Source organism: Colletotrichum godetiae (assembly GCF_030913485.1).
Source record: "Colletotrichum godetiae strain CBS 193.32 chromosome Unknown BDP55scaffold_26, whole genome shotgun sequence".
NCBI lineage: Eukaryota > Fungi > Ascomycota > Sordariomycetes > Glomerellales > Glomerellaceae > Colletotrichum > Colletotrichum godetiae.
This window is the reverse complement of record NW_026851274.1, coordinates 390,407-416,772: the sequence shown is the minus strand read 5'-3', so window position 1 is coordinate 416,772 and position 26,366 is coordinate 390,407. Positions and strand designations below refer to the sequence as shown.

At 51.5% G+C, this 26,366-nt stretch overlaps 10 protein-coding genes across 10 annotated transcripts; 4 read left to right on the top strand and 6 right to left on the bottom strand.

Moving 5' to 3' along the window:
* Positions 1 to 388: 388 nt before the first annotated feature.
* Positions 389 to 3,041, top strand: BDP55DRAFT_716539 (gamma-glutamyltranspeptidase). The gene is made up of 7 exons (XM_060578344.1): positions 389 to 827; positions 900 to 1,081; positions 1,158 to 1,421; positions 1,483 to 1,642; positions 1,704 to 1,752; positions 1,812 to 2,405; positions 2,489 to 3,041. Exons 1-7 carry the CDS (start codon positions 824 to 826, stop codon positions 2,949 to 2,951), a joined length of 1,716 nt encoding a protein of 571 aa, XP_060428386.1. The 5' UTR covers positions 389 to 823; the 3' UTR covers positions 2,952 to 3,041.
* A 63-nt stretch (positions 3,042 to 3,104) lies between these two features.
* Positions 3,105 to 4,914, bottom strand: BDP55DRAFT_633191 (alpha-1,2-mannosyltransferase alg-11; the record flags this gene model as incomplete). Its single annotated transcript, XM_060572522.1, has 3 exons — positions 3,105 to 4,319; positions 4,373 to 4,514; positions 4,559 to 4,914. The coding sequence occupies 3 exons, from the start codon at positions 4,912 to 4,914 to the stop codon at positions 3,105 to 3,107; spliced, it is 1,713 nt and encodes a 570-aa protein (XP_060428385.1).
* Positions 4,915 to 5,718: 804 nt separating this feature from the next.
* BDP55DRAFT_554403 (membrane insertase OXA1/ALB3/YidC) lies at positions 5,719 to 6,675 on the top strand (the record flags this gene model as incomplete). The annotated part of the gene is made up of 1 exon (XM_060569389.1): positions 5,719 to 6,675. The coding sequence occupies one exon, from the start codon at positions 5,719 to 5,721 to the stop codon at positions 6,673 to 6,675; it is 957 nt and encodes a 318-aa protein (XP_060428384.1).
* Positions 6,676 to 6,851: 176 nt separating this feature from the next.
* On the bottom strand, positions 6,852 to 7,723 carry BDP55DRAFT_729757 (SNARE domain-containing protein; the record flags this gene model as incomplete). Its single annotated transcript, XM_060579615.1, has 2 exons — positions 6,852 to 7,373; positions 7,439 to 7,723. The coding sequence occupies 2 exons, from the start codon at positions 7,721 to 7,723 to the stop codon at positions 6,852 to 6,854; spliced, it is 807 nt and encodes a 268-aa protein (XP_060428383.1).
* Positions 7,724 to 8,037: 314 nt separating this feature from the next.
* Positions 8,038 to 10,399, top strand: BDP55DRAFT_667503 (nucleoporin protein Ndc1-Nup). Its single transcript, XM_060575171.1, has 3 exons — positions 8,038 to 8,309; positions 8,372 to 9,192; positions 9,243 to 10,399. The coding sequence occupies exons 1-3, from the start codon at positions 8,171 to 8,173 to the stop codon at positions 10,182 to 10,184; spliced, it is 1,902 nt and encodes a 633-aa protein (XP_060428382.1). The 5' UTR covers positions 8,038 to 8,170; the 3' UTR covers positions 10,185 to 10,399.
* A 796-nt stretch (positions 10,400 to 11,195) lies between these two features.
* Positions 11,196 to 12,530, top strand: BDP55DRAFT_694766 (sucrase/ferredoxin domain-containing protein; the record flags this gene model as incomplete). The annotated part of the gene is made up of 1 exon (XM_060577389.1): positions 11,196 to 12,530. The coding sequence occupies one exon, from the start codon at positions 11,196 to 11,198 to the stop codon at positions 12,528 to 12,530; it is 1,335 nt and encodes a 444-aa protein (XP_060428381.1).
* Positions 12,531 to 15,878: 3,348 nt separating this feature from the next.
* On the bottom strand, positions 15,879 to 16,624 carry BDP55DRAFT_667496 (uncharacterized protein). The gene is made up of 3 exons (XM_060575170.1): positions 16,359 to 16,624; positions 15,999 to 16,267; positions 15,879 to 15,940 (listed from the first exon to the last, which is right to left on the bottom strand). Exons 1-2 carry the CDS (start codon positions 16,391 to 16,393, stop codon positions 16,060 to 16,062), a joined length of 243 nt encoding a protein of 80 aa, XP_060428380.1. The 5' UTR covers positions 16,394 to 16,624; the 3' UTR covers positions 15,879 to 15,940; positions 15,999 to 16,059.
* Positions 16,625 to 18,393: 1,769 nt separating this feature from the next.
* Positions 18,394 to 19,206, bottom strand: BDP55DRAFT_183870 (uncharacterized protein). The gene is made up of 2 exons (XM_060565841.1): positions 18,712 to 19,206; positions 18,394 to 18,645 (listed from the first exon to the last, which is right to left on the bottom strand). The coding sequence occupies exons 1-2, from the start codon at positions 19,041 to 19,043 to the stop codon at positions 18,441 to 18,443; spliced, it is 537 nt and encodes a 178-aa protein (XP_060428379.1). The 5' UTR covers positions 19,044 to 19,206; the 3' UTR covers positions 18,394 to 18,440.
* Positions 19,207 to 21,697: 2,491 nt separating this feature from the next.
* BDP55DRAFT_183780 (methyltransferase domain-containing protein) lies at positions 21,698 to 23,695 on the bottom strand. The gene is made up of 11 exons (XM_060565840.1): positions 23,584 to 23,695; positions 23,470 to 23,511; positions 23,324 to 23,414; positions 23,240 to 23,262; positions 23,164 to 23,182; positions 22,987 to 23,109; positions 22,915 to 22,937; positions 22,826 to 22,863; positions 22,637 to 22,774; positions 22,162 to 22,581; positions 21,698 to 22,106 (listed from the first exon to the last, which is right to left on the bottom strand). The coding sequence occupies exons 1-11, from the start codon at positions 23,617 to 23,619 to the stop codon at positions 22,043 to 22,045; spliced, it is 1,017 nt and encodes a 338-aa protein (XP_060428378.1). The 5' UTR covers positions 23,620 to 23,695; the 3' UTR covers positions 21,698 to 22,042.
* A 427-nt stretch (positions 23,696 to 24,122) lies between these two features.
* BDP55DRAFT_183748 (methyltransferase domain-containing protein) lies at positions 24,123 to 25,840 on the bottom strand. Its single transcript, XM_060565839.1, has 11 exons — positions 25,648 to 25,840; positions 25,550 to 25,591; positions 25,425 to 25,497; positions 25,347 to 25,369; positions 25,275 to 25,293; positions 25,093 to 25,215; positions 25,013 to 25,035; positions 24,926 to 24,963; positions 24,737 to 24,874; positions 24,251 to 24,673; positions 24,123 to 24,198 (listed from the first exon to the last, which is right to left on the bottom strand). Exons 1-11 carry the CDS (start codon positions 25,675 to 25,677, stop codon positions 24,162 to 24,164), a joined length of 969 nt encoding a protein of 322 aa, XP_060428377.1. The 5' UTR covers positions 25,678 to 25,840; the 3' UTR covers positions 24,123 to 24,161.
* Between the last annotated feature and the right edge of the window lie 526 nt (positions 25,841 to 26,366).

Sequence of the window (26,366 nt, the reverse complement as noted above, 5' to 3'; positions counted from 1 at the left end):
GAGTGTGAGGGCGTTGAGAGCCGGACGAAGTGAAGATGAAGTGAGTCTCGGAAGGAGCCGCAGGGCCAAACCCATTGAATGCCTCAAGCCAATGTTGGGAAGACACCAATTGCAAGACAGGATGACCAGTTATGAGTATCGTATCACCGTATAGCTTGAAGGTACATGGATTTAGTGTAAGATGAAAGTATGAGAGCCCAACACTTGAAGTTGAAGCTTGTGACATGCGACCTGTGAAAAAAAGTTGTCGGCCGTCTGAAGGTTGCTGAGAATTACTTAATTCGCCCGTCGCTGATTGGCGTCCCTGGGACGCTGGGTGGGGCCGCAGCAAGCATGACTGCTATCATGCGGCACACCAAGTGCCACCGCACCCTAAGGTACCTTATCCGTACTGCCATTGAATGCGTATTGCTATGTAGGTACATTACGGCCCACACATCGGAACCCCAGTTCTCGCTTATCAGTTGTGCCTGCCGGATCTGGGACTGGGACCAAGTTGGTAATAGCGACTTGGTCTGTCGCAATCGCCGGGGACCCAGTAGTAATAAGTCATGGCCCTCCCCCGACTACGGCGTTTAATGCCTCCAGCTTACTCACAACACTCTCTCGTCTTGGTGATCTGTTGGGTATAGGGAACAGAAGCTTGTTTATCGAGGTTGATAAGAGACGCAACGCTGAGAGTTGCTTACCTCCCCCGACCATCCCTTCCGTTATCTCTTATCGGAGCTTCGGCCGTTGAGCACGCTGTGTCTCGGAGGTACCATCCCGTGTTGAAGTCCACAGACCGCCGCCCGGCCTTTCGAACCGTAACCAACTATCCAAAATGAGTGAGTTCATCCCATCCAGCAGAAGAGATGAGCATCTTTTGTAAGCCATGAAAAGAAACTGACTGAAAACAGAGACGTTTCCCAAGTCAATATGGCATTATTCAGCCTCTTTACTGCTGTTGACCGAATACCGCTTGGCTTCAGCCGCAGCGATACCGGAATTCATCTTTAACCCTCGCGCTGGGAACTCTGGTGCCGTTGCAAGTGAGTCTGTAGAATGCAGCAGGATCGGCCGTGATCTACTTGCGCAAGGCGTATGTTGTTTCTCTCCCCTTTACATAACCTCTCAGAAGAGAGTTACAAGGTTACACAAGACTGACCCTTATGCAGGGAAACGCCGTAGACGCACTCGTCGGTACGACTTTCTGCGTTGGAACTGTGGGAATGTACCACTCCGGCATCGGCGGCGGCGGCTTCGTCGTGATCAGAGACGCCGACGGGAACTACGAGTCTGTGGACTTTAGAGAGGCTGCGCCGGCTGCCGCCTTCCAGGATATGTACCAGGGCAACATCGCCGGCAGTGTCTATGGCGGCCTGGCCGTCGGTGTACCGAGCGAGGTTCGTGGGTTGGAGTACATCCACAAGAAGTACGGTGTAAGTGAACGGCTCGTAAGGAGGAGAGGATTTCGTTTTACTGACTTGATGACCTTGGAAGTCTTTATCCTGGAAGAGTGTCGTTACTCCAGCTGCGAGGTTGGCGACTGCGGGTTTCAGGGTATCTTCGGACTTGGTGCGATATATGGACGCAGCTATCAAGGGGCAGTGGAACTTCCTCGTCGAAGATCCAGTATGGGCTGAAGAGTTTGCTCCCAACGGTGAGTCTCGAATATCCCAAGAGTGTAAGTTAGTAGAGTGTAGTGAACTAACACTGACCAGGCACGCTCCTCCAACTCGGTGATACCATCTACCGCAAACGCTATGGAGCGTAAGACTGACTCTTTCTCACACATCTCCCCAAAAACTTCAAACTGACAAAACACACAGCACCCTCGCCAAGATTGCAGAAGAAGGCCCAGAAGCCTTCTACTCCGGCCCCATAGCAGAATCCATGATCGCCACAGTCCGCGCCACAAACGGCACCCTCACCCTCGAAGACCTCGCCTCCTACAAAGTCGTCACTCGCCCCTCCCTCTCCATAACCTACCGCGGCCACCGCCTCACCTCCGTCGGCTCCCCCGCCAGCGGCGCTGTATGCCTAAACACCCTCAAGATCATGGAGCAGTTCGACCCGGCCGAGTCCGCCGACACGAAGCTCGGCGTCCACCGCTTCGACGAGGCCATGCGCTTCGCCTACGGTGCTCGTTCCCTGCTCGGCGACCCGGATTTTGTGGAGGGAATCGGGCCGTTTGAGGATACGCTTATTGACGAAGCTACGGCCAAGGATATTCGTGGGAGGATCTTGGATAATCAGACGCAGCCGGTTGAAAGGTATGATCCGCAGGGCGTGTACTCGAGCGAAGGGTTCGGGACGTCGCACATTGTCACGGCGGATAAGTCTGGCATGGCCACCTCCCTGACCACGACCGTCAACCTCCTCTTCGGTGCTCAAATCATGGACCCGTTGTCCGGTGTAATCCTGTAAGGCCATTCCCTCTGTCTCCCCCCCTCAGCCCCTTTCCCATCATCCTTCTCCGTGAACTCACCCACTAACGACCCAAAAGCAACAACGAAATGAACGACTTCTCAATCCCAGGCGTCCGCAACGCCTTCGGCTTCGAACCCTCCCCCGCAAACTTCGTCCGCGCCAACAAACGCCCCCTCTCCTCCATCACCCCCGTCATCGTAGAACACCCAGACGGCACCCTCTACGTAACCGTCGGCGCGGCAGGCGGCTCCCGCATCATCAGCTCCACGGCCCAAGTCACCTGGCACGTTCTCGAGCACGGCCAGACCATGAAGCAGGCTCTCCGCGAGCCCCGCCTGCACGACCAGCTCATGCCCAACACTGTCACGTTCGAGTACGCCTTTGACAACGACACCGTCGCCAGCATGCTCGAAAAGGGCCACGACGTGATGTGGGTGCCTGAAGGCCGGAGCGCCGTGCAGGGCATCATCCTTGAGGAAGGCGTGTTTGAGGCCGCGAGCGAGCCGCGGCAGAAGAACAGTGGCGCGTTTGTGGTTTAGATGATTTAGATGATAAATCACGCTTACGCTTACGTTAGACGATGAGATTTATGTGCAACATAAGCCAGGTTTATTGAGGTTATCTGAAGGAAAGGGGTATCCTCGAGTCTATCAGAGTACATATAGAAATACAAGCAAGAGTCACAAATGAACCTAGGGCGTCATGGCCACCAACTTCTCCATCTGGGCGATCCACTTCTCGTCGAACTCGCTCTCGGTGAAGCGCTTGGCCGACTGGCGTGCGCGGAGGCGAACGGGGAGCGGATCCTTAATGGAGAGGGCCTTTTCGTAGCCCTCAGCGAACTCCTTCACATTTGTAGCGTGGAAACCTAGAAGCTGGTTAGTCTTCATCTTCATCGTCCAAGTCACGTATAACTCACCAGTGGGCTGTCCGTCAATCTCAATGACGATATCCAGCTTGGGTCCACCGCTGGCGTGGACAACGGAAATCAAACCGGCAGCTTGGTACTCGACGACACCAATGCCAAAGTGCTCGTTCCACATGCCATTGACACCGACAGAAGCTCTCTGCAGCCAGTCCAGAATCTCGGGCCACGAAGCGTCTAGGTGGAACTCGACGCGGTCCTTAATGCCGAGCTCATTCACCAGAAGGCGCAATGTATACACCCGCTTGGAATCATGGTCGTCTCTGACACTACCAATGAGGACCAACTTCGCCTCCTTGGCAGCTTCGGACTTGGTGTTGAGGAAGTCGGCGAAAGCTTGGATAACCAGGGTATGGTTCTTCTCGGGGCGGAACTGGGCAATGTAGACCAAAGCCTGCTCTCGCTTCTTCTCACTGGCCTCAGAAACCTCAACTGCCTCTTCGAGCTCTTCAACAGCGCAAGGAGGGAAGTTGACAGCGATAGGGTTATTTCTCCCCTTGGCCTGGCGGTAGGGGCCCCAGAGTTTCTGCACATGACCCTGGGTCCAAGTCGAGTTTGTCATGACAATGTCGACGGTAGATCCTACCCGGGAGTACAGGGCTGCAAACATCTTCCAGTAGAACTTCTTGACCTTGCCTCGGATACCGACGCCCTTACCGGCGTTGACGCCCTGGCTTCCAGTCTCGGCCTTGGGGTCCAGTGATTCCAGCATGTCAGTTGAGATTGTGGGGTAGTGGACGTAGGCGCAGGTAGGAACTCTGCGGAAGAGCAACTTGCAAAAACCCAGAGACAAGGCATAACCCATAGTATCGATGAAGATGTCGGGGACAAGGAGTTGGAAGGCATCCCATGCCAACACTACAGATCCAATCGACTGTCCAAGGAGGGTGAAGTGGGGCCATGTCGAGGCCAGGACGAGGTGTCTTGTGCTGACGTATAGGAAGTTGATGGTCGGGGGATGCAGGTCGATGTTGAACCGGGTCTGAGACATGCTGTTAGTATGAGGAAAGAGGGGTTCTGTGGTGGGAAACAAACCTTGACACGCTCGAGCATGGCCTGCTTGTTCACTTCATGGTCGCCAGTGTATACAACACAGAGTGCATTGGGGTATCTCTCTTGTGTGGTCTTGATCGCAGCCCAGAGGACTCTCTCTCCTCCTCCACCAGCGTTACTTTTGCTGTTAGTGATTGTCTTTTGGCGACTTCCACAAGTTAGACATACCAGAAGGGGTGGAAGAAGCCAACGACTCCAGTCCATTCTGAGTCCTTCTTTTCAGAGCTTGCCGAAGCTTGTGCCTGCACATTGTTCTTCCCGCTGCTGGTGCTCTTTTGGGAGTTCTGGAATGACTGTTGCTCAGCAGTCTTGAGCTCCAGGAGCTGTGCCCTCCTTCCCTCTGTCTTCTTCCGTAGGTACCATCCCAGCAGGGAACCAATGCCTTTCATCAGCAGAGGAAACATGATGTAGGTCGCGATCGGAGTAAAAGCAATGATCGGCACAACGACGTAGGCTAGGGTCCAGGGATCGAGGCCGAAAGAGAAGGGCGTCTGCCCAGACGGCGCTGAGCAGGTTTCGGGCATCGGGTGTGTAGGGATCGCAAGATTGGTAGGAGTAGGTGTTGTTCTTGTTTCGTCAGACTCGAAGACCGGCGGTGGTGTCGAGGTGGAAAAAAGAGGGCGATTCGAAGCCGAAGGGGGCGTCGGTCAAGTCCAGCTTCAGCATTCCCCGTTGACGTCGTGGGATGCTGTGGTGAGGTAGGGGACTCGCAAACTGGCCAGGTTGTACTGCAAGCTAGGAAATGGGGCGGGGGAAGCTGCAGCGGACAACGGTACGAATACAGTGGGTAGTCGACCCCCACCTCTAAAGGGTCCAGGTCTTTTCCGGCCCCGGCGAGCTGGGAGTGAGGTGCGCTGACTTGTGACGCGCTGCCCGGGAAGGTGGACTCTGCCGCCTCTCTCAGTGCTCACCTACCGCCCTGGCTGTAGATCCGCTTAAGCCGCGCCCGTTGGATCAAGGTGGCCCGTGCACCAGCCCATCGGCGCTGCTCTCAATTGACCACTGAACTTTAAGCGTCAACTCACAGGTATCTTCATCCGTACTCATTCTTCCAAGATACTCACGATCAGCTATTGACAAAATCCAGCCTCAGCTCTTTGACGACCCTTCGCCAGCCCGACTCACTCGTTTTACTGGGTCATTGTCTTGCACCGCAAGGTCTCGAAGAAAGTGTACCCTCTCATGCCCTCTGATGAACATATAAGCATCTCATCATGGCTTCCCTGAGAGCGGCGCGTTGCGCCATCACGCCTGGTTTGCGCCAATCCGTCGGTTTCTCGTCAGCAAGGCCACTCACTGCCTCCCTCCGGCCACAACTTACCTCGAGAATGGCACGATCACCTCAAAAGATAATCGGTGTCAGAAACTTCAGTCTAGGCGGGTTTGTCAACAGCAGCGTTGAAGCTACCTCGCAAGCCATTGTGTCGCTGCACTCGATGAATGCAACGGGAAATTGGACAGGCACCATCGTGTTCTCGGCCTTGCTCATCGCCTTATGCAGAGCGCCGCTTCAGTACTACGCTAGACGCATCATTCAAGAACAGGGGGTTATCGCACCCTTTATAAGCGCCTGGAACTGGGAACTCAACGGAACCCGTCTCTCAAAAGCTATACAACTAGCCCAGATCCGGAAACGAATGCTCAAGGAACGAGGGTGCCAGAACTGGAAGACTTGGGCCCCGGCACTCGGCATGCCCATGTGGTATCTCATGTCCGAATCCTTAAGGCGTCTCTGCGGCGCCAACGGCGGAGTTCTTTCCTTGCTCACTGGCAACTACAAGAATCAAGAGGCTTCAACTGATGTCGCCCCAGCTCCCGTATCGGAACAAGCATCAACAGCAGTATCGTCGTCCACCGATGCTGTATCTAGCAGCCTGGATTCTATAAGTTCTGTTGCGGAAGGCATGTCCAATGGCGGCCTGCTATGGTTTACCGACCTCACGGTAGCCGATCCAACAATATTGTTGCCTGCTATGCTAATGGGCACTCTGGGCTGGTCGTTTTTCCCTCGAGGCGAAATGAGGAAGCTCGTTTTCAACCTTTCATCGTCTGAGCAATACATGCCTCCCGGTATGAAATGGCGAGTTCGTTTCCAGAGAGGTCTACTACTCACGGCCATCCTCATCCCCGCACTTTGTGTCAACTTGCCAGCAGGCATATTTGTCTACTGGATTTCCTCAATGTTCTTCTCCCAGATCTCTTCCAAGATTATGGAAAGAGTCTTCGGCAAATACGTCCCTTGGAAGCCTTCCCCCCGCAGCGAGCGCTTTCACTTGCGGGGCTGATAGTCTGGAGGAGAAGAAGCGATGGCAATTATAGAGGAAGAAGACACACCGTCTCAGATTATATCCTAGAGTTGTACTTGAGCCCTGATGTACAATATTTGCGACACGCCACCAAAACGCCAATGTAGAAAGAGCAATCAAACAAAGAAACCGCCAGTAAGGTACCCCATGCCGTGCTAGTCCAGTACAATCGCGAGAATGATAATAGTGAGGATGACTGCCAGGATGAGCATCAGGCAGCACCCCTTGTTGCGAGCTGCCTTTTGGTGTCTCGCTGCCTGGCGGAGCTCTATTTGAGCGCCCCGGGTATCGTCCCGCACATCTTCCACGTTATCCGCGATAGAGGTAAGCTGCTCGCCTTGCTCGGTCACAATCTGAGCCACCTGTCTGAATAAGACGTTGAGATCGCCAACGCCCTGTTCGATATTACGGATCTCCTCTTCACGCTCGACAATGAGCGCTTCCTGGAAGTCCACTTCGTCCTGTGATGCCAGACGACTGACCTCCTGCTGCTGTTGAAGCTCGAGACGCTCCTCGGATCCAGCCGCCGCGTCTGCTCCCTCGCCTTCAGTCGCCGCGCGCGCAGCTGTGACGGATGCTCGTTGTTTCTCGAGTGCTTTGCGCTGGATATCCTGGAACTCTTGCAGGACGTTCTGGAAGTCGGTCGAGATTCTGGATTGGTCGTACTTTTGTTGTTTCTGGCGCACATTTGATCAGTATGGCAGTATGGAACTATGCGTAAGTTGTATGTAGAGGTACAAACCGTCAGATCGTCCCACGTCTGTAGCTTCTTGACGCCATCTCCAATCTCCTTGCACAGGTCGCGGGTCTTCTCCAGGTGATCGTGGACTCGTTCTCTAACACGGGGGGTGTCGCGCTTCGTTCCAAGGATGTTTACATCGGTGGTCAGCTGCTGAATGTTGCGCCGCAGGTTGAAGATCTTGTTGGTCAACTGGGACTGAAGCTGCTTGAACTCGGGATCGTCGGTGTATCCGCCTTGACGACCCGATCGGCCGGCTTCGAGCGAAGATAGCTGGTCGTACGACATGATTGCGATGTCGAGGGCAAAGTATTCACAAATGAAGGGTACTAAAGGAACGGCGCCGTTTCGATTTACGGATGGTTTTATTTGACCAGTAAGTATCAGTCGGGATGTCTGTGGAAGATAGACTCGTAACGATGGTCAGGAACCTGCATGTCGTCGTCGGCTGTGGCTGCAACACTACGTAACAGCGCCACCTTCCGTCCAATCAGCCGCCGTTCGCAATAGTGGTGCCTGATTGTGTTATCTCCACGTGACACCGGTGGCTCAGTCCGTTTCCAGGGCGGGTCCCCTGCTGTTCGTCAAGCTTGGGCAAGGAGGAGCTGCATGTTGTTGCACTGGAGATTTTTACATTATTTACTTCCAGATCCCGGCCACGGCACAAGTCCAAGTGCAGCCTCGCCAAACCTTACCCTCCAAAACATTCGGTCCCGATGACCATGCACCATCAGCATGGCACCGGCAACAGTCAGAAGGGCTCCGTATAAGGACTTTCTGCAGCCTGCGCTGCATAGGCGATTTTCTTCTACAGCTACTATTTTGCTTGCCATTTCTTATTTGCAGGCCATCCTTCTCTCGGGTTGGAGCTCTTGTGAGTGGTGGTCGTTTACGATGCAAGCTCTCAGAGCTTTGCGGCTAACTCGTGTTTTGTAGACTTTTGGTCTTGGTTCCCCATTGGCCCCGCGGGCTTCCGAACGTTGTTCCTATTCACCTGCGGTCTCTCGATCTTGATCCTGCGTATTGCCCAGTATCACGTCGGCGCCCGCGCCTCCAACTCGACCTTCCACGCGTTCGCGCAGTTCTTCTTTAGCATCCACACCCTCGAGGCTTTCCTCTTCTACGGCTTCTCGAGCGCGCTATTCAGCCATGTTTACCTGTGGGCCCTGCCGGAGAGCGCCAACTTGGGATGGGTCACATACTACAGCGGGGACCGCGCCCGTGTGAACGAGAGGACGTTGATCTTCTTCTGCTACATGGCCGTCAGCGCCGCTGTTCAGTCGATTTTCCACTTCTACCAGGACCAAGACAAGCTTGTCATCGATGTTGCGCGGTCTGAGGGAGGCGAAGTCAAGGTCTCTGGGGATGCCTCGCTGAATAAGGTCTTAGGCGAAGTCCCCGCCATCCTCATCCAGTCTGGCGTGAGGAGTATCAGTATCACTATTGTTGCTGGTGTGGTGTACTTTATGGTCTTGCGATCGTTCTTTTGGGGCTGGGCTTTGTTCTTCCTGCGACCCTTCTACAACCTTCCGAAAACAAATATGCTTCCACCTCAGTGGCCCGGAGACATCTACTTGATGTATAGATGCGCTGTTGCGGGCTTTCTGATCACCGCCATCTGGAAGACAGCAAACCATGCCTTCTCGACGTTCATGGTTAAGGCGCCGCTCAAGAACGGCAAGCCTCTCACGAGCGAATCCAAGGATCCAAACGGCAGCCTTCTCAATGGTCTTAAGAGCAAGAAGGACTCCGTGCGAGTTAGTACACGTTGAAGGACATAGGCCGTTTCTCAAGCTAACAGTGGTAGTGCTTTGCCCTCTGGGAATTGGCATACATTGCTCGCAATGAAGAAAGCAGACGCAAGGCCATCTTCATGGATATCGACCGGAAAGATGGTTCTACGTGGTCTCAAATTTTCGTTTACTGTCTTACTACCATCAAGAATATCGAACAAAGAATCGATCAGTACGGGAAGCCCGCGGTTGTGCTGGCTGCCCCAGCGCCGACTGTGGAGGTTCGAGCTCGGTCTTCAGCGCCACTAAAGGAGGATCCTATCTTCACCAGCAAGCCCGCAAACAAGACGATGCGCGGAGAGCTGGAAAAGGCTCTCACTCAGGTGGGAAGCCATCCGGGCAACTCACCAGTGTCGCAGCTGAGCCCTATCGCGAAGAAGACGCTGCGCGGGGCCCGTGACAAGGTTCTGAGCAAAGAGCAGCAAGAGGCACTGTCATCTCCTCAGCTGATGAACCAGTTCCAGACGTGGGCTCTGAAGGTTATTGGCAACGAGTACGTTGGCTGGATTTTCCGCCAAGAATTTTGCAATCGCCTCACCGCCGTTATCCTCGGAACGCCATACTCGGAGCTAAGCCAATACGTCAACGCTGTTGACGTACTCAGCTTGTTGGCCGTACACAGCCTCAACGATGACACCTACGGTAGGGTGCAAAAGGACGTTCCTACCATTATCCGCACTTTTACAGCCGTCATCACCAAGATCGAAGTATTCAAGGACAACTTCCCTGTTCACTGGACCGATATTGAGAAGAGTAGGGCTGCGCCAGAGGTGGAGGCTGTGATTGCAGCCTTGAAGACGGGCTTAGCCCAAGTGATTGCAGAGTTTGAACGATACAGCAGCGACTTGAGGTTGACTCGCACAGATATCAGACTAGCCAAGGAGGCGGCCGCCCAACAGGCACCTACCACGAGTGATGTCAGATCCCAAGGACCCGAGATGCAGCAAGCCCGCTAGTTACGGACTTTGGCGTACGTGGTGTCACGGTACAACCGTAAATTGTGAGGGGCGTTTGGTAGGCAAAACAGGCACAGGCATAACGGCAAAGCGACGTGTATCATAGTTAGATTTCACGAGGCAGTAAATCATTGCAACACACTCATGATTATATCAACAGAAAGGCTGACCGACTCTCATCACATGTAAATGAGGCGCACGAGCCCGGCCCTGCCTGCATCAGCTCATCGGTTTGGGCTAGTAAGACCAATGAATGGTATGAGACGATTGGATGCCTGCGATTGGGCACTGGTGCACGTGTAAGACAGCAGACGCTGCCTTAGTCATGGGGCTCATACCTCTCCCAAAGGCAACGCGGCGTCACGGCAGGTAAAAAATAGGTTTCTCCATGCCGAAGACTCCCCTCTCTTCCCATTCCGTTCCATCCCAGGGCATTGTGAATCTGTCTTTGAGCGCCTGGAATGTAAAAAAGTTAGTGCCCGTTGCCGCCCACCCACTGGTACCGCTAAACCTGATTTTGGATTAGAGCATGAAGCCTAGAAGCTACAGGGGTCCGCATGGAACCCCCACCTGAGCTTTGTGCTCTGTGGCCGGGAAGACACTGCTAATTCTCATTCGGCGAAATCAAACAAAATGAAAGCCCCCCAACCAACCTCTCACGCTCCCGCCTTCGCCCGTCCCGTCATCCTTCTCGTCGTCACCTTCACGCAACTGCGTGCGCAACCTCCACCTTTTTTCTTGTCTGCACGTTCACCAACCTCCATTCCCTCCCTCAACCGTACTATACTCTTTTCTCTCCTATGTAATGTCTAGAATTCACACTTGTTCTTCTTAGCCTAGCTACAGCTACATTCTACCTCCTTGCATAGGCCTTTTCTTCCGCCCAGCCATGCTTTTCCAGTTTGCGCCATTACCTCATGCACTGGCCCGTCGGTCCATGATCCTCAACCAGAAATCTCGTCGCTTCCCGGGTTGAGTCCTCAACGCTGGGAAACCCTTGAACTATCTCCGATGTTCTCCCCACGAGCAATATTCCGTTTCATATACGGAAGTTTCTACTTCGTCCTATGCTTCCTCCTAGCCCTTCTCCTCCTCGTCACACCTGGCGACACCATCTACCAGGCCTACTCGAACAACCAGCCATATAACATATGGATCATTGCCGCCGCTCTGGTCCTCACCACTTTGATCGTATCCTTCATCTACGCGACGCGACTGTATCTCAACAAGACGATCCTCGCATCAATACCGAAGCCATGGGTTCCCATCGAAAAGGGCGACGTGAACAAGAAGGTTCACGAAATGATCACAGCCGACCTGAAGCGCAGCGCAGCCATCGCCTATGACGCAAGGCCGCGCATCGAGACGAATTTGTTGGGTGGCGATATGGAGGAGGTACTGGTCGAAAAGCAGAATTCTGGCGGTAGCGCGGCGAGAAAGCGCTTTCAGCTGCCTACCCTGAAGAAGCCGGCAACAACGGAAAAGGAGACTGGCATTGCACTGCCTCCTCGACGGCCAGTTTGGGGCGAAATCGAACACTACGGCTGGTCATCACCCAACTCATTAGACCTCCCGGATCTGCAGTACAGCACCGTTCTCTCCGAGCTCCCGAACCTCATTGAGGCAAAAGCCCTGACACTGGCACCTCCCGATCCGACCTCTCCCAGTCAACCACCGATGCTCGATGCCGATGCGGTGGCCTTGTTACAGCGCCCGTTACCCATGAGTCTGCGCGACTACCTTGGCCATCTTGCTGAGCTGGGGGTAATTTCGCTTAATGCAACAACCGCCGACTTCCTCTCCACCTACGAACATGCGCGCTTCTCTACACGGGCGATTTCGAACGCCCAATTTCGCGAGTTGATGCATTTCTTTGCCGCGATACTACGCGGCATGCGACCCCTCGATCCGGCAGTCCTCGGTCCCCTGGACGAGCCCAGCGAAGGCTCAGAAAGCGATATCGACAACGATGCGCCGATCGCCACAAACCCTACTACTCCACGCAGTTTATCCCGGTCTGCGACACAGAGCACACAAGGCTCTTATAATAGGAGAACGCCGACTGTCAACGCGCGCAACTCCTCTGCAAACACATGGGCGCAGTACCGCACCGCGCCAGCTACTCCGCTGGGTACACTAAGAGGGGCCATATCGAGATCATCCAGCATGAATAGCTTCGCCCAGGCCCGGCCGGCATATGGTCCCAATCACTCCTCATCAAGTGTCAGTTTGCGATCGAGGGCATCAGGAAGTTCCGCCTCGGGCTCCGTCATCAGACTGGCGACGCGGACGGACTCGACTGACCTGCCTTATATCCTCTCTCTGCGAGAAACCAGGGCCTCGTAAGCTGAATCAACACAAAAGCAATAACGACTGAATGACTATGGGCACTGCATGATATCCACGGCGTTTGGTTTGAAGGAGCTGAAAGGACAGGCTCGATTTTTTGTTGTGTTATCTAATATTAATTGCACGCATATAAGTTTATTTTGTTCGTCTGGAGAGGTCCCACCGCTCAATGTGAAGTTCCACCACGTGCCGGCCAATGAGTTCTGTTCTCCCACCGGTGACATCTGTAATCAATCTGACGTCGTGTCAATCGCAGGCGGGAGAAATCGCACGCAGGTCGATTGTCGAGGTCGACGGGAAGAGGTAGATATAGGCGCGCTTTGACAGGGTCGTCGCCTGTAGCAACCCGTAGTAGCGGCTTTTGGGTTGAACTAGACCTTGGGTCTAGTGTTGTAAAATCTCCGGGGAACAGTAAGGCTTGATTCGAATTGAAGTCGAGGGGTCGAGAAGGCGTATACGAGAGGAAACGTATAGTGTAGGAAAATAGAAGATGAAAATGATGGGCGGATCGGTCTCAGAGGGTTGGAGGGGAATGGGGGAATGGCATTCGTTTAGTACTTCTCGTCAGCGCAGTGCGGATGGTGCTGGGGCGCCTAACAGAATTGCACTGGGACTAGGAATGTGTACAAGTGAGGCAACCGACACATCCTGGCAGCCAATGGAATTGGCCAATGGAAGAGGTACATGTAGGTATCCGTAGATGAACCGACCATGCACGGCGTTAATGTGGTACAATGGTAAGCTTAGATGTACTCCGTAGGTATTCGTCAAGCCAGCTCAAGGTTAGGTTGTGGATGATGAGCACAAGGGAGGTCACACCCATAAAACGTTGCCGACCCGGCGCCGCTCCCCATTTTATCGACTTTTCGGATCCGAAGCGACGGCCAGGCGTGACACGGACTTGAATGAGAGTGGAGCCTTTCGGGGCCGTGATCCGCCCAACTAAGCAGCGGCGAGCCTTGCCCAGGACCCCTGGTCGGATCCGAGTACAGGTTTGTGTCGTGTTTTGCAGTCTATCGGTTGGGTGAGTCTGGTCGATGCATTTGTTAGCTTGTCTCTTCCGTGCGAACCTGCGAGGGGTGTGTGTACGTACTGGGTAGGAGGCGGGAGACACGCGAGTTCTTCCATCGTCCAAGAGTCATTGAGAGTTGTTCACGAGAGATGCAAGACCACCTCAACCCTTGAGCTTGGACACGATGTCGTCAATATTGCGGGCCGCTACGGCACGATGGTTCGCCGTGGACTCATTGGCCGAGGTGTAAGCGTGAGAAAGCATGGTCTTGGGGCCGTTGTTATCGTCGAGGAAGGATTGGATTCGCTGCTGTTGTAGCTGCTGCTCTTGCAGGACTTGAACTGCGGTCCGACGGGCAGATTCATCCCTTGATGGTAACGAAAATTAGATTTGACAAGGAGAGGAGATTGGTAGAACATGTTGGGGCGCTTGGGTAGGTAAGTGTATGTAGGGGGACAGGGCGGGCCACAATACCCATTGACAGTACCTCGGTTTGAGGCTGTATCCATCGCGGTAATATGTTTCAAAGTGAGCCGTGGTTTTTCGTTTTCTTTTCGGGCAAGAACAACAAGTCAAGTCGCGCAATGACAAGATATAGTAAGTTAAGTTACTAAATGGTTGATGGACTAATGGCAAGAAGATTGGGGAGTTCACCATCCTTTTAAAGATATCAACATCGAACAACGACAGGTCGCACTCCTGACAGCGGACACACTATCACGTCCCAATTCCGTTAGTACCTACCGCCTCGGTAGCACATATCCCTTCTAGAATTCTATACCCTGATACTTTTCTCCAACGACCAGCAGGAGCGGCCGGCCGGGCAGCATTCTCTACCTATCCATGGACAGGCGGTGCGCCCACCTAACGTAAGGTAGCATGCAAGCCGAGATTTTGTAAGTATAGTTGCGAACGTAGAGAGCGTACTTGTACTCTCAGAGATAGCTTCAAATTCCCAGAAAATTTCAGTCCGGTCTCTGCACTATATTCGACTTTTAACTTCATTTTCTTCTATTTACTTTACATATTCCTTGGTTTCGTGAAAGGGCAAGATGCCTCATGTACATCTATCTGGATGTCTGCGGGGGAAAAGTTTCAGGGAACGTCGTCACTTGCCCGCCTTCAATTGGCGCCAGGAGGCTCTCCTAACCCTGGGCTTCCACCACACTTGGTCTGGGAGGGTGTGATGGCATGGACGGCCCCCCCACCTCACCTCGGACTCCGACCAGACCCAGCTGGGTTGGACAGGCCACCGGGACCGTACCATTTTGCCTGGGTGGCGGTAGTGATTTGGATCTAAGATTGAAACGGCGGTGGGACATGCCAGCGCAAAAAAGCTACGACGGATTCCAAGGCAAGGTACTTTAGGTAAGTACCTTAGTTGACTTTCTTTCCGCCCCATGTCCCAGGTCCTCAGGCAGAGAAGCCGCATATCTTCCCTGGACCCACATTCACCTTGGTGCGCTAAGTCATTTCTACCAGGGGGTGAAAGTCATTCACTCATCTTTCCCTTCTCCAAGCCGCACTCTGCCAGCATCGTAACCACCCAGTAATCAAGTAATGCCTGAACCGGGCTTATGGACTCAGTCGATCGTGGAGACCAACACTGGACTGAGTAGTTGCCGGCAGTTGAGTTTCTCAAGTCGGAAATTTACTTCTGTATTTATTCCACGTACAAAATCCTATTACAACCAGCGCCTAAGAAAAGGGGGGACCCCCATTTCCTGCCTTGTTGAAAGATATCACCTGTGCACTTTTCAAAGCATTTATTTCATGATTAGGAAATTTGAGTGCTAAATCAGGTAGGTACACGTTGGATGAGAAATCGACTGCGCTTAGAGACCACGCTGCGCTGCGCTGCCACAGGCTTTTCGTGGTACGTATCTTACCTCAAGTACCTACGCGTTTGCGATGTTTGTGAAACCGAACCTCCAGATTCAACCCAAAAGAAATTGAAGATGCTGGCAGACATGATTGACCTGGTAGGTTCCGGGTACTAACTAAGATGAAAAGTTCTACCAGGAGCCGCAACAAGTTGAACCGCAACAAGTAGGTAGGTAGGCACGTAGGTAAGGTGGTAAGGTACCTTGAATCGCCAAGAGGCAGCGGAGCCATTCGCCTGGGTCTTGAGCACCCGAAAGCTGTACGGATAGAGAGAGCCTAGGTACTTGAATATGCCGGCGCACACCACAATCCCGTCAAGTATCATTCACGGCCCCACATCAGTGCTGACATGGAAGATGCGGGCCAAGTTTGTCAAAAGACTGATGTCGAACGGCTCCAGTAGACGTCAGAGCGAGTCTCCGGATAGCTGGAACGCCGCTCTTCCGACTGCTTGAATCGCCTAGCCGAGCGTTCGATGGCTGAGATAGCATGGCGAATCGAACATTCAAATCTAAAGTGAAATGTCAGGATCCCCACACCTATTTGTATAGTGTTCTTTGCGCACAAACATTCAATCTTTATAAGTGCTTATGTTTGCAGACAAAGCCAAATTTCGACAATTCACGCATTTCATTTTTTGACCTTCAACATGACGTTTTCAATCTTATCGTTCTTCTTCTCGTGGTACTTCTCGATGGATCTCTTAGACGCCCCCATTATATGAGGCAGCATCGGGGTGGGGCATTCGTCATCTCGTGCAAAAAGGTGAAGTCGTTCTCTTTGAAGAAGCAACATTTCTCTGGCGTCAGTTTTTTTGCGGCTCGAGGTTGAAACGTCACTATGTGCGACCAGGTTAGATTGGTTATGTCAAAGTGCTTTCGAAGCTCGAGGGTGCTTTGGGAGAGGATTAATGAATAATAAAGTTGTACCCGTGGACAATGGACTTGCTCGAATCTGAAGTCATCACGGCTGTTTAGATACTCTATAGTTCTGGGCTATAGGGAAATGTGTGTTCGGTTTCGATGTGATTACGAAAGGCTTCCAGAAGATTCAGAGCCTAGAGCGGTGATGATAGTCAAAACGAACATCTTGAAACCAAGACGGGGTTATGAGATATTTGTATGATTATGTACTCTTTGAAAAGACCATTGCAGGTGAGGTGGTTCTTGATTTACCTCCGATGGCCATATTGTCCATATTAGGTTGTCCAGAGCCAGAGCCAGAGCCAGAGCCAGAGCCGGCCGCGGAGTCAGATTAACATCGGTACGTACCACGTGCGGCGCGCCTAGTGCGGCGTGCGTAGGGCGGCGGTTCGCAAACTTTTGGTCCGCAAATCCAGATAGGGTCTTTTTGTCGCCCCAGCCTTTAACTCACATCCTACCCGATTGATTCCATTTTTTTCCCGCATCCCAGTCATGTAACACTTACAACTTTCTCTTCTCATCTGAAGACTCCACCAAAACCAACGTTTCCACCCACCGGAAATAACAACAGTAAAGAAAGACTCCCGAGCCCCAAGAACGATGGTCAAGGGTCTATCCGCGTCTCAACAGTGGATTATGTTGAATTGGGAAAGCTCTGGTAATGCTGTACATGTCTCAATGTTGACTTTGACTAATGATAATTCCTTATGTCAAATACAAGGCCTTTTGGTACTACTCGAACTCATTTGTCACCCTTCATCCAAGTACGTGCACTAGTTGTGGTGTTTCTGACAAGCTCCCACGAAAAATAGACGTGAGACCTTGAATGAGGCGATTCGCACAGAGCATACCATCTGTTCCTAGTATCCAACCGGATGTACCTAATAAATCTGATTCAAAAGGTCCCGTCAGTCAAGTTATATCCGCCCGCATGATAGCATCAGCGAATGATCCCTACCTCAGCCCAGTCACTCAGTATAGCATTTGTGGACAGCCACAGATAGATGCACTCAGCCCATAGGTTCAGATTTCGCCCAGATTCTCCACGAATGCTGCAGTCTTTTCGTGGTGTTCTATGCACATGATAGAAATACGATTTGAATATGATCTCCCCTCGCAACATCTAAGGAGATTCCCGCGTCATGATTGATGGGGTGCCGAATGAAGTCCAATGCACGGAATAGTGATACTTGAGGAATTTACTTTGTATTTAGGCCTTGTGCGTCGCTACATAATTCCTTTGTAAATTTGGCTATTCGTGATTGACTTTTTATGTGGTGCTAGACTTTCTCACATCTGAATTCGTCCCACTACGAGGTGCTGTCGAATTGCTGCTTAACAGCTCCAGCTTGTCAACTGTTGGCTCATATTCTGCCCTCTTCCACTGTTCGAGGATGCACCGGAACCTGGGTTGCGAGGACTTGCAATGTAAAAACGCTTATCGATGAACACTCCATCGGATAAACAGAGAACATGAAGTACGATGGATGCAAAGCGTCATCCATTGTTCAGCTACCTGCCGTCCTTGAGGACGGGAGTTTACTATGGACCCGGGGCTCGAATGCGCTGGGATGTGCTGCTCTGACATAAGGCAGCCAACCTGCATCTACCCGCCGTCGGGACGTGCGTTGCCTGACCCCACTAACCCTCCACCATCTGGACGAATATGGGCAAACGTTATCGTTGAACATGTGCGCCTTTCCCGGTAGGTACACCTACTCGAGTCTAGTTCCTTGAGACGCTGATGTACCTAGGTCCCCCCAGTTGACCCGGTGCTTCGGGTCATGTACTCCAGGAACACCGTTGCAAGTCTGACCCCAAGACATACTTGTCTTGCCTTGGAGATCTACTGCGGCGTTTTTCGACTGGTCAAAAGGTTGATCGTTGATTACATGGAACACTGGTTTGACAACGAGGTAAATGGAGTACAAGCTTCCCTCGTCCGGATGGGAACCGCAATCTGTATGATCTGTTCACTGAGGCCGGCCTGTTAGTAACTCTGCTGCCACCTCGTGTCTGAAACCATACCCGTAAAATGAACAGTACAGCAATGTTTATCCAATAGCTTTATGAGTCCCCGGTCTGCTTTCACCGCTCAAAATCGGCCATGATCCTGTTGATATCCTGGCTTGCTTTGGCTCGATGTTCGGCTACAGACGTCGCAGCCACGGCCGTCATGGATGGCATCACTGTATTAAGACCCTTGTCGCTGATGAAGATCTGGAGCCGTGCTGTGTTTGTACGATTAATAACACGTTCGATCCGAGGTCGGTTGGGGGTTTCCGATGCGTCCCTGTCAAACCTAAGTTAGTTTAGGCTCTCGGTAACAGTGGGTCATTAGCATCTAGGTGCGCCGTACCCGTTCACGATCGCGCTATTGGAGACGCTGTCCATAGCGGTGGATTGAACCGATGAGTGATGAGTGTGCCTTGCACCTGACGGGGGGTCTGATATGTTGGCTTGACTGCCATCCGGTGACAGCAATTTTGTTGGAACAGAAGCTTCAACGGCCAGAACTTGGTGGCTGTGAAATCTTGTCTTCTCAAATTCATATATACAAGAGACGTTCGTCCCAAGAGTATGAGGGCATCGAAAGACACACGAATTGGGAGACTTCTGGTTGCCCTCTTTTCCGTTTTGGGATGAAGGTGTATTTATGTGTACTTGCACGCTCCTTGAATTGGTTCGCATAATTCGCCATGTCGAATTGCAATGGGTTTCTAGTCCCGCGCGCCTGCCAGCATCCACGCATGGATCTGGAAGTAGTGGTTCGCCATCGGTCGCAAAATTGATACAATAGGCCAGGAGATTTTATCAGGGATCCGACAAGAGCAGCCGGGTCCCCGATACCTCGAGGATCCGGGGCCGGGAGTCTAGGCGTGACCGTCACTTCGGGAGCCCGGTCTCACTTCGGCTTCAATCATAGCAGGCGTTGCGCGTTGCAAGATCACCCATAGCTCTAAAGGCTTCACGCCAATTTATGTGTTTCCCGTGGGTGTCTGAAGAGCTCCTTCGCGATGGAGTCATCCAGAATAGCAGCCTCCGTTCCTTTCACAGAAGCTCTCACTCAAGACAGAAATTTGTTCCACACAGCATCGACATAAACATTTGGAGCATGTGTTGAAACTGGACGACAAGATATGATGTATGTACATCTGAAGATGTCTGAGTCGCAGCGCAAACCACCAAGCGTTGTTCCAAATATCTATCAAGCTGCCAGGTTCGCATCTCAACTCAATACTTGTGTTATGACTGCAGTATACCAGCTTAGAGTCAACAGAATGCTTTGCTAATAGACGAGGGATCCATTCATCAATTGCAGGTCGGTTCGTATAAGTCCCCCAACCTCCGCTGAAGCAATCTCGCCCCGTTTCATTCTCCACAAACACGAGAAAACCCTTATGAGCTTATGACAAGACCTTGAGGTTAATCTATCACTGTTGAGCAGCAGTTGAGAGCTTCGTCGCCGCCTTCGTGTCTGGGATCATGGGGAGATTCTTACAAGCCTTGTGACTCTCCAATATCAAAACCGGCATATTCTGTTCAAGATATCTAGGAGGGGATCATGCTTCTTCAACGAACGAAGCTGATGCCGTGGAACTCCTCGTCCTAATAGGTGCTTCTGTAATTCCTTGAATGTGAGGCATATCTTTCTTCTGATGGTTCGCATTAAGCTGGCAAGGCGTGCAATCCTGATGTCAGAGAAGGCAGCAGTCGAGTAATTGTAATTCTACTGTTCGCGCGGCACAGCGGCACAGCGGCACAGCGACACACCGGGCGGCACATTGAAATAATTGGTAGCTAGGCAGGGACCATAGAACAACCACTCGTCCTGAGGCCTTCTTGATCTACAAGGCTCGTGATGATGATGGACCGCTTTACTTCCATCGAGAACGTTTGACGTGTCCGTTCGCTTCACTTTGGGTGAGAGCTTGCGCGTTTTATCGCCCCATTCTCAGCAACTTGATCATCCGCGTCATCACCAGACCAATAGTGGTGTTCATGTGGCATAAGTTTTCGGTGAGTATACTACAGAAAGGTTGCAGTGATTTGTCAAACGGCAGCAATATCGCAGGCATCAGTCAGTCTTGTCTTTGCCTAGAAAGTCCAAAAAAATCCCTCTCCCAAACAGGGCGACGTTGGTGTTACATAGGCCCGTTTACTCTCACCGCTCCTTGAAAGCAGCGATCGCACTGGCCAGTGGTATATATCAGGCAATCCTGCGGCACTCTTTATGGTTCGCCATTTGATACGGTTCGCAAAAGCAATTGGGAGCTTGGGGACTGCGCCGTCTCCCCTTCGGTTCTCACCTTTCCTGTCATACCCTTTTCTCGTTCTGGGTGGAATCATGAGCACGAAGTCTGGCCATGCTTGGCCTTTTGGTTTGTAAGAGTCTCTCACGTGGTCTTCTAAGGATTCTCTCAACGAATAAGTTAAGCGCAGTCCATTACTTCGTACTTCCCTCTTCCTACTTGTCTCCGCATCAAAACCATCCATCCTCGACATCCTCATCGGCTCGCTGCACCTCAATTATTGGCAGCTCGTAGTCTCTGAGCGACTTGATTCGGCAACAACCTCTCTCTTGTTACCATATCCCTAAATAAAAAGGTGCATGTGCATATCGAAGTGTCCCGGAATCCTTTGCTAAACGACGGATTGGTAAACAGAGGCGGCGCAAGCCCACAGAAACTTCCATCATTCGACATTCACTTCTGATATGAGCGCGCTCATGGCCTACTCCCGTCAACCAACGGCTGAACTACGACGAGCTGAGAACAATATCATGGCCACACCTCAGACGAAGAGGCCTTTCGCCCGAAGAGCCGGCTGTTGCTACCTGACGAGTCGATGTCTTGCGGCCGAAAGTTGGCCGGGCTGAGATCTATCAAAACGCAGGACGAATGAATGAACCGCGAGGGAAGGAACAGGACGGACTTACCATGCACCAGCTCATTTCTCTCGCCTCGATTCCGGTGACGATCCCTGAAGTTGTTCGTCATACTTCTCCGCCTGCCTTATCGTAACAGGATGGAAATTGGCCTCTCGACTGCCACAACGTCGAAATACTCTGTGTCCAACGGAGACTATTGTTGTTGCCACCTCGCAGCACATCCGGAGACTGAGGCAAAACTGATTTTCTAAACCGACTACGACCTTTCGGGATGAATCTCTACCTCGTACTACTTACATTATTTGGCAGCACGCTGGGTAGATTCGCACGCTAGGTAGATTCGCACGCTGTCTTGCCAGTTCTGGTTGCTTCTCCCCGTGATCAGAACTCACAGGATATCTCTGCCTGCATTGACGTTGCCAGATTTAGTTGCTGGCATGATCCATCTACCATATCACCACTACCCTGCGGCGAGTTGCTTAACGATTACTGCTGAAGGTGGGAAGCTAAAGCGTCAACGACGCCAGTCATAAGAACGGTGGCTGTAGCGGAACAATGCTTCCATCTTTGACGTCTATGAGGTCTCCTCGAGCTTCTTCATGCTAACGCCCAACCTTTCTTCACTTTTCCACAAAGTCCGTAGACACAATACCGCTGACTGACTCATCATTGTCCGTAACCACCTCGAGCATGATAGTAAGGGAATTTATGAAGTGAAGCTATTCCGACTTCTCAACATATGTAGTTCCGATCAGAATGGAACAGATTGAAGATAAATCTAGCATAGACGCACATCCTCTCAGGAGGGCACTGCAACATCTTCCTCAGCCTTCTTCTCCGGCTTCCTACCCCAGGCAGCGTACCTATAAGTGTCATTAGCTAGGCTCGGATAAGAACATCCGTGACTTATTCACTTACACGTCGTAGTATGCGTGGACTCCAATCTTCTTGTGCTCGTTTCTCACTTCGGCAATGAAGACTGTCGCCTCCTCTTTCGTCCAGTTAAGAACGCGAGTGAAAAGAGCCATCGAAGCTGCTTCAATGCCCGAGCCAGCGGATGCTTGAGCCCACGAACCCAGCTCCTTGAGCTTTGGGTCCTTGGGCCAGGGGTTGTAAGGCCAAATCGCCTTCTTCTCCTCGACGTCGACGAAGCCTGCATCCTCCAACATTTGCTTGAAGCTGGCAGCGACGTTGACCGGACGTCCCATCGTTGCGGCCGCCTCCATGACCAACTTCGTCCACTTGTAGGGTTTGAAGTCGTCGGTCATCGTATCGTCTCGACACATGAGTGGAAACATGTTGTCCTGAAGCTCAAGATAACCGCCAGGCTCGAGACGTCTACAATCACTATGCATCAAATTCAAGAGCCAGCTGATTGGAACGTGATACTCACTCGAAAGCCTTCGCAATCATGCCTGGCCAATCAGAAAAGCTTGCAATCATGTTTCTGACAAAGATGAGGTCGAACGGTTCCGACCAGAGCCACTCTTTCTCAACATCGTCAACCTCAAAAGAGCAGTTAGGAGGTACGCTAGATTTATGAGTTAGCTGAGGCATTGCTTTGAACAAGTGTGGAACATACAAGCCGGGTTGAATCGGACTGAGGTCAACACCAAGTACCTAGGGGAAGTCAGCGACTGCAATCTCATTTGGCCTTTCATTGGAAATTACTATAGCTTCAGCGTGATCGTCCGCTACATTCATATTAGCCACTGTCACTATGACGGAGGAGAGTTGACTAACCATAGTCTAGAGCCCAGACACCAGTCCCAGTACCGATGTCCAGCACTCGTTTGGCACCAGCATTCTTGGGACAGTTGCAGAGTTTGTTGTCCCATGTAAGTAGCCATAGGTTATGGGTGAGATCTGACGATAGATGAGCATTATTCAAGAGTTTAATCTGGGGTTGAACTTGCTTACCAAGTCTGTCTTGCTCTCGCTACAAGTTGACCGACCGTTAGAAATAAGCTAATACTTGAGAATGGTGGACTGTTACCTCGTCATTGGGAAGAAGATACTCTACTCAATATTAACACCAGGCTAGCCTTCGCAAGACGCACTGATTCACAGAGCAACTTACTTCCATCGCTGAGCCGATGATAGGTACGACCATTTTCTCGGCGGTAATCGAGGATGCTGGACCTCAGGGAAGCCAGGGAGTCATCAATAGACTGCACGATGTCAGCTCGGGCCCAAGGCTCAAATAGTCGGAGAGGTGCGACTCACCGAGCCATCGATAGAGGATGCGCCATCGTCGATCTCAGTTTCCTAGAATTCATGTCAGCGACAACTTGCTACCCTACAGATGATGAACATAGGAGGCTGCGACTAGATTCTTACCGCAGCTATTATAGGCTGCTGTGCCTGGTCAGCCATCTTGCAATGTCGTCTAAATAATAATTCGAGGAAAGAGTTGTGAATGTGACAAGGAAGAACAGAACGATGAGTACGAAAGAGTCCAAAGTGAGGGGCAAAGGGCTGGGTAAATGTAATCTCGCGTCCTTCCTTAACGAGAGGGCCCCTGGTCGTGTTCTCCATGTTGATGCATCGTCCCCCGCTTACATTTCTCTGTTGGTTTGCAGAATTGTGTTTGTTTACTTCTGATTGGATTTTACCATAGTTATCATCTCATGCATGCATATGCAAGGTGCCCGGAACCATCATCCAGCGTCCCGTGGTGGACAGTAAGTCGAAATACGGCAATATAGCGCCGAGTCCATGGGTCCCGGTTGCGCAAGTGACGGAATATCACACCGGTTACGATATCTCCAATGTCACAAACGGATATGCTCAACAGTGAAACAGGCGTCAAGGGTTCGTCGTCTATGTTTGAAAGGCACACAGCTTCATCATAGAAAGAATGTCAAATAAGGACATCGATTGAAGGAGGAGATTGCCAAGTATCATGCACAATCCGTCTACTTTTCTGCAGGTTTCCGACCCCAGACTGCAGAGCTAGAGAATGATCAGTCAACGCCCCCACTAAAAGATCCAGTAATTGACTTACACATCGAAGTAGGCGTGGATATTTTGTTGCTTCAATTCCTCTCGAGCCCCGGCGCAGAATACCAACGTTCGCGCCCGCGACCATCCCAGAACGCGAGTAAACAGGGCAAGCGAGAGAGCTTCAAGGCTTTCCATAGTGATAGATTGGCACCACATGCCCAACTCATGCTCTTTGGTAACCTTCGCGGGCCAAGCCCCAATCGGCCAAATTTCCTTCCTCTCATGCACGTCCTCGAATCCAGCGTCTTCGAGCATCTTCTTGAATCTCGGGGCGTCATCAAGTGGCTGTCCAATCTGTTCAGTGCTCTCAACGAGCAACTTAGACCACTTGTATATCAACGAATCTTCCGGCATAGTCCCGTCGGTACAGAGCAAACAGAAGACATTATCCTGCATTTCCAAGTACCCACCGGGTTCAAGATTCCTCCGTTGCCAGATCGTCAGTTATATTTGAATGTGAGACTACAGCAGAGCTTTAGCGACTAACCTGAAGGCTTGGAGTACAAAGTCTAGGCGAGTTTTGAAAGAGGCGTTCATCGATCTAGCAAAGATGAAGTCAAATGCCTCTAACCAAATCCACTCCTTCTCAATATCGTCAACCTCGAAGTGGCAACTCGGAGGGACGCTGCTACGTCAGTATGCCGATACCCTTCTCATCTTTTTCAAGTTGACTAACAATTCAGGCTGTATGGGACTCAAGTCAACACCCAGGACCTGTGTATCTGTAAGTCGAAGTTGACTTCGCAGACCTTGTTCGTCTTACAAATGCTCCTGGATTCTCATCCGCTTTGGTATCATCAGTATCTCAAAAGAATTGCCCTCTTAGTCACTCAGCAGACTTACCATATGCGAGAGCCCAAATACCAGTTCCAGTTCCAACGTCAAGCACTCTTCTTGCGCCGTACCGTTTTGGGCAGTTGCATAATTTGCCATCACAAGTTAACTTCCAAAGGTGGTGAGCAAAGTCTGTCCAAAGGGTTAGTACTTTGTCTACTGCTCCAGACATTTTCACTCAGAATACGTACCTAGGCGGTCCTGTTCTTGCTACATCGTAAGTCAGCATCTTAGTCTCTCGAGTTTTGGTAACCTTGGCGCACCTCGTCGTTGGGAAGATTATAGCCTGAAGTAAAGCGTTGTAAGTGGCCTGTCAAACGTTCAATCCGAAGGACACTCACTTCCATCACTGAGCCTGTGGTATGTTCGGCCGTTCTCTTTACGATAGTTGAGGATGCTGGATCGCAAGGAAGCCAGTAAGTCGTGTGATTAGCAGGAGAATCTATCAGGAGTCTATGTGACACACAGATCCTCCTATGAAATAGGTATCATCGTCAGTGTGATCATTCTATCCTTGAAGTTAGTACACTTGTCCGTCCACGTGAAGGATGGCCCTGCACTCACGTTGGCTGGAAGTCGTGCGTCCTTTGCCATAGTGGCTTGTGAATAGGTTCAGATTCTTTTGGTTATCATAGGATGGCAATCATAGATTCAAGAATGCAGTTGGATAGATGAGGGGAAGGGAGGAGAGTCGATCGTTGCTTGCGTCGTTGCTGCCCTTGACGAGACGGCACCATTCTTCTGCACTTCCAACAACCAACCGCTAGACCCGCTTAGAGGCCAACATCTAACTAGTTTGATTGGCCTGCGCTATCTTCGTATCACTAGGTCTGCATGTTTGCTAAGTGTACGACAAGGATTATGAAAGCAAGTTCCAACACTCTCGGGCTTGCTCAGTGTTAGTAGCGGTTGAATGACCCAGGGATCTTGCCGAAGCATCAGCTTCTTTCTGAACACTGTCCTTTGCGAGTGTCACATGGTACAACAGTACAGCGTTTCTCACCTGCCACGCTTTCTTAGGGATTTTGCAACTCACACCGAGCAGGCGTGAATGCCGTCTTATTCATGAACTGCAAGTCTAGCATATTGAAGGATCATGCAGTGTGTATTAGAAATGAAGGGTGTGCCGAGTATCTCGAATATCTGACTAGCCTCCTCCTCCTCTCTCTACTTCTTCTCAGGCTTCCGGCCCCAAGCAGCATATCTGTTCCGATCAGTTAATTAACCCGTACTGAACGGCAAAGCGTGAGTCGACGAACAAATACTTACGCATTGAAGTAGCC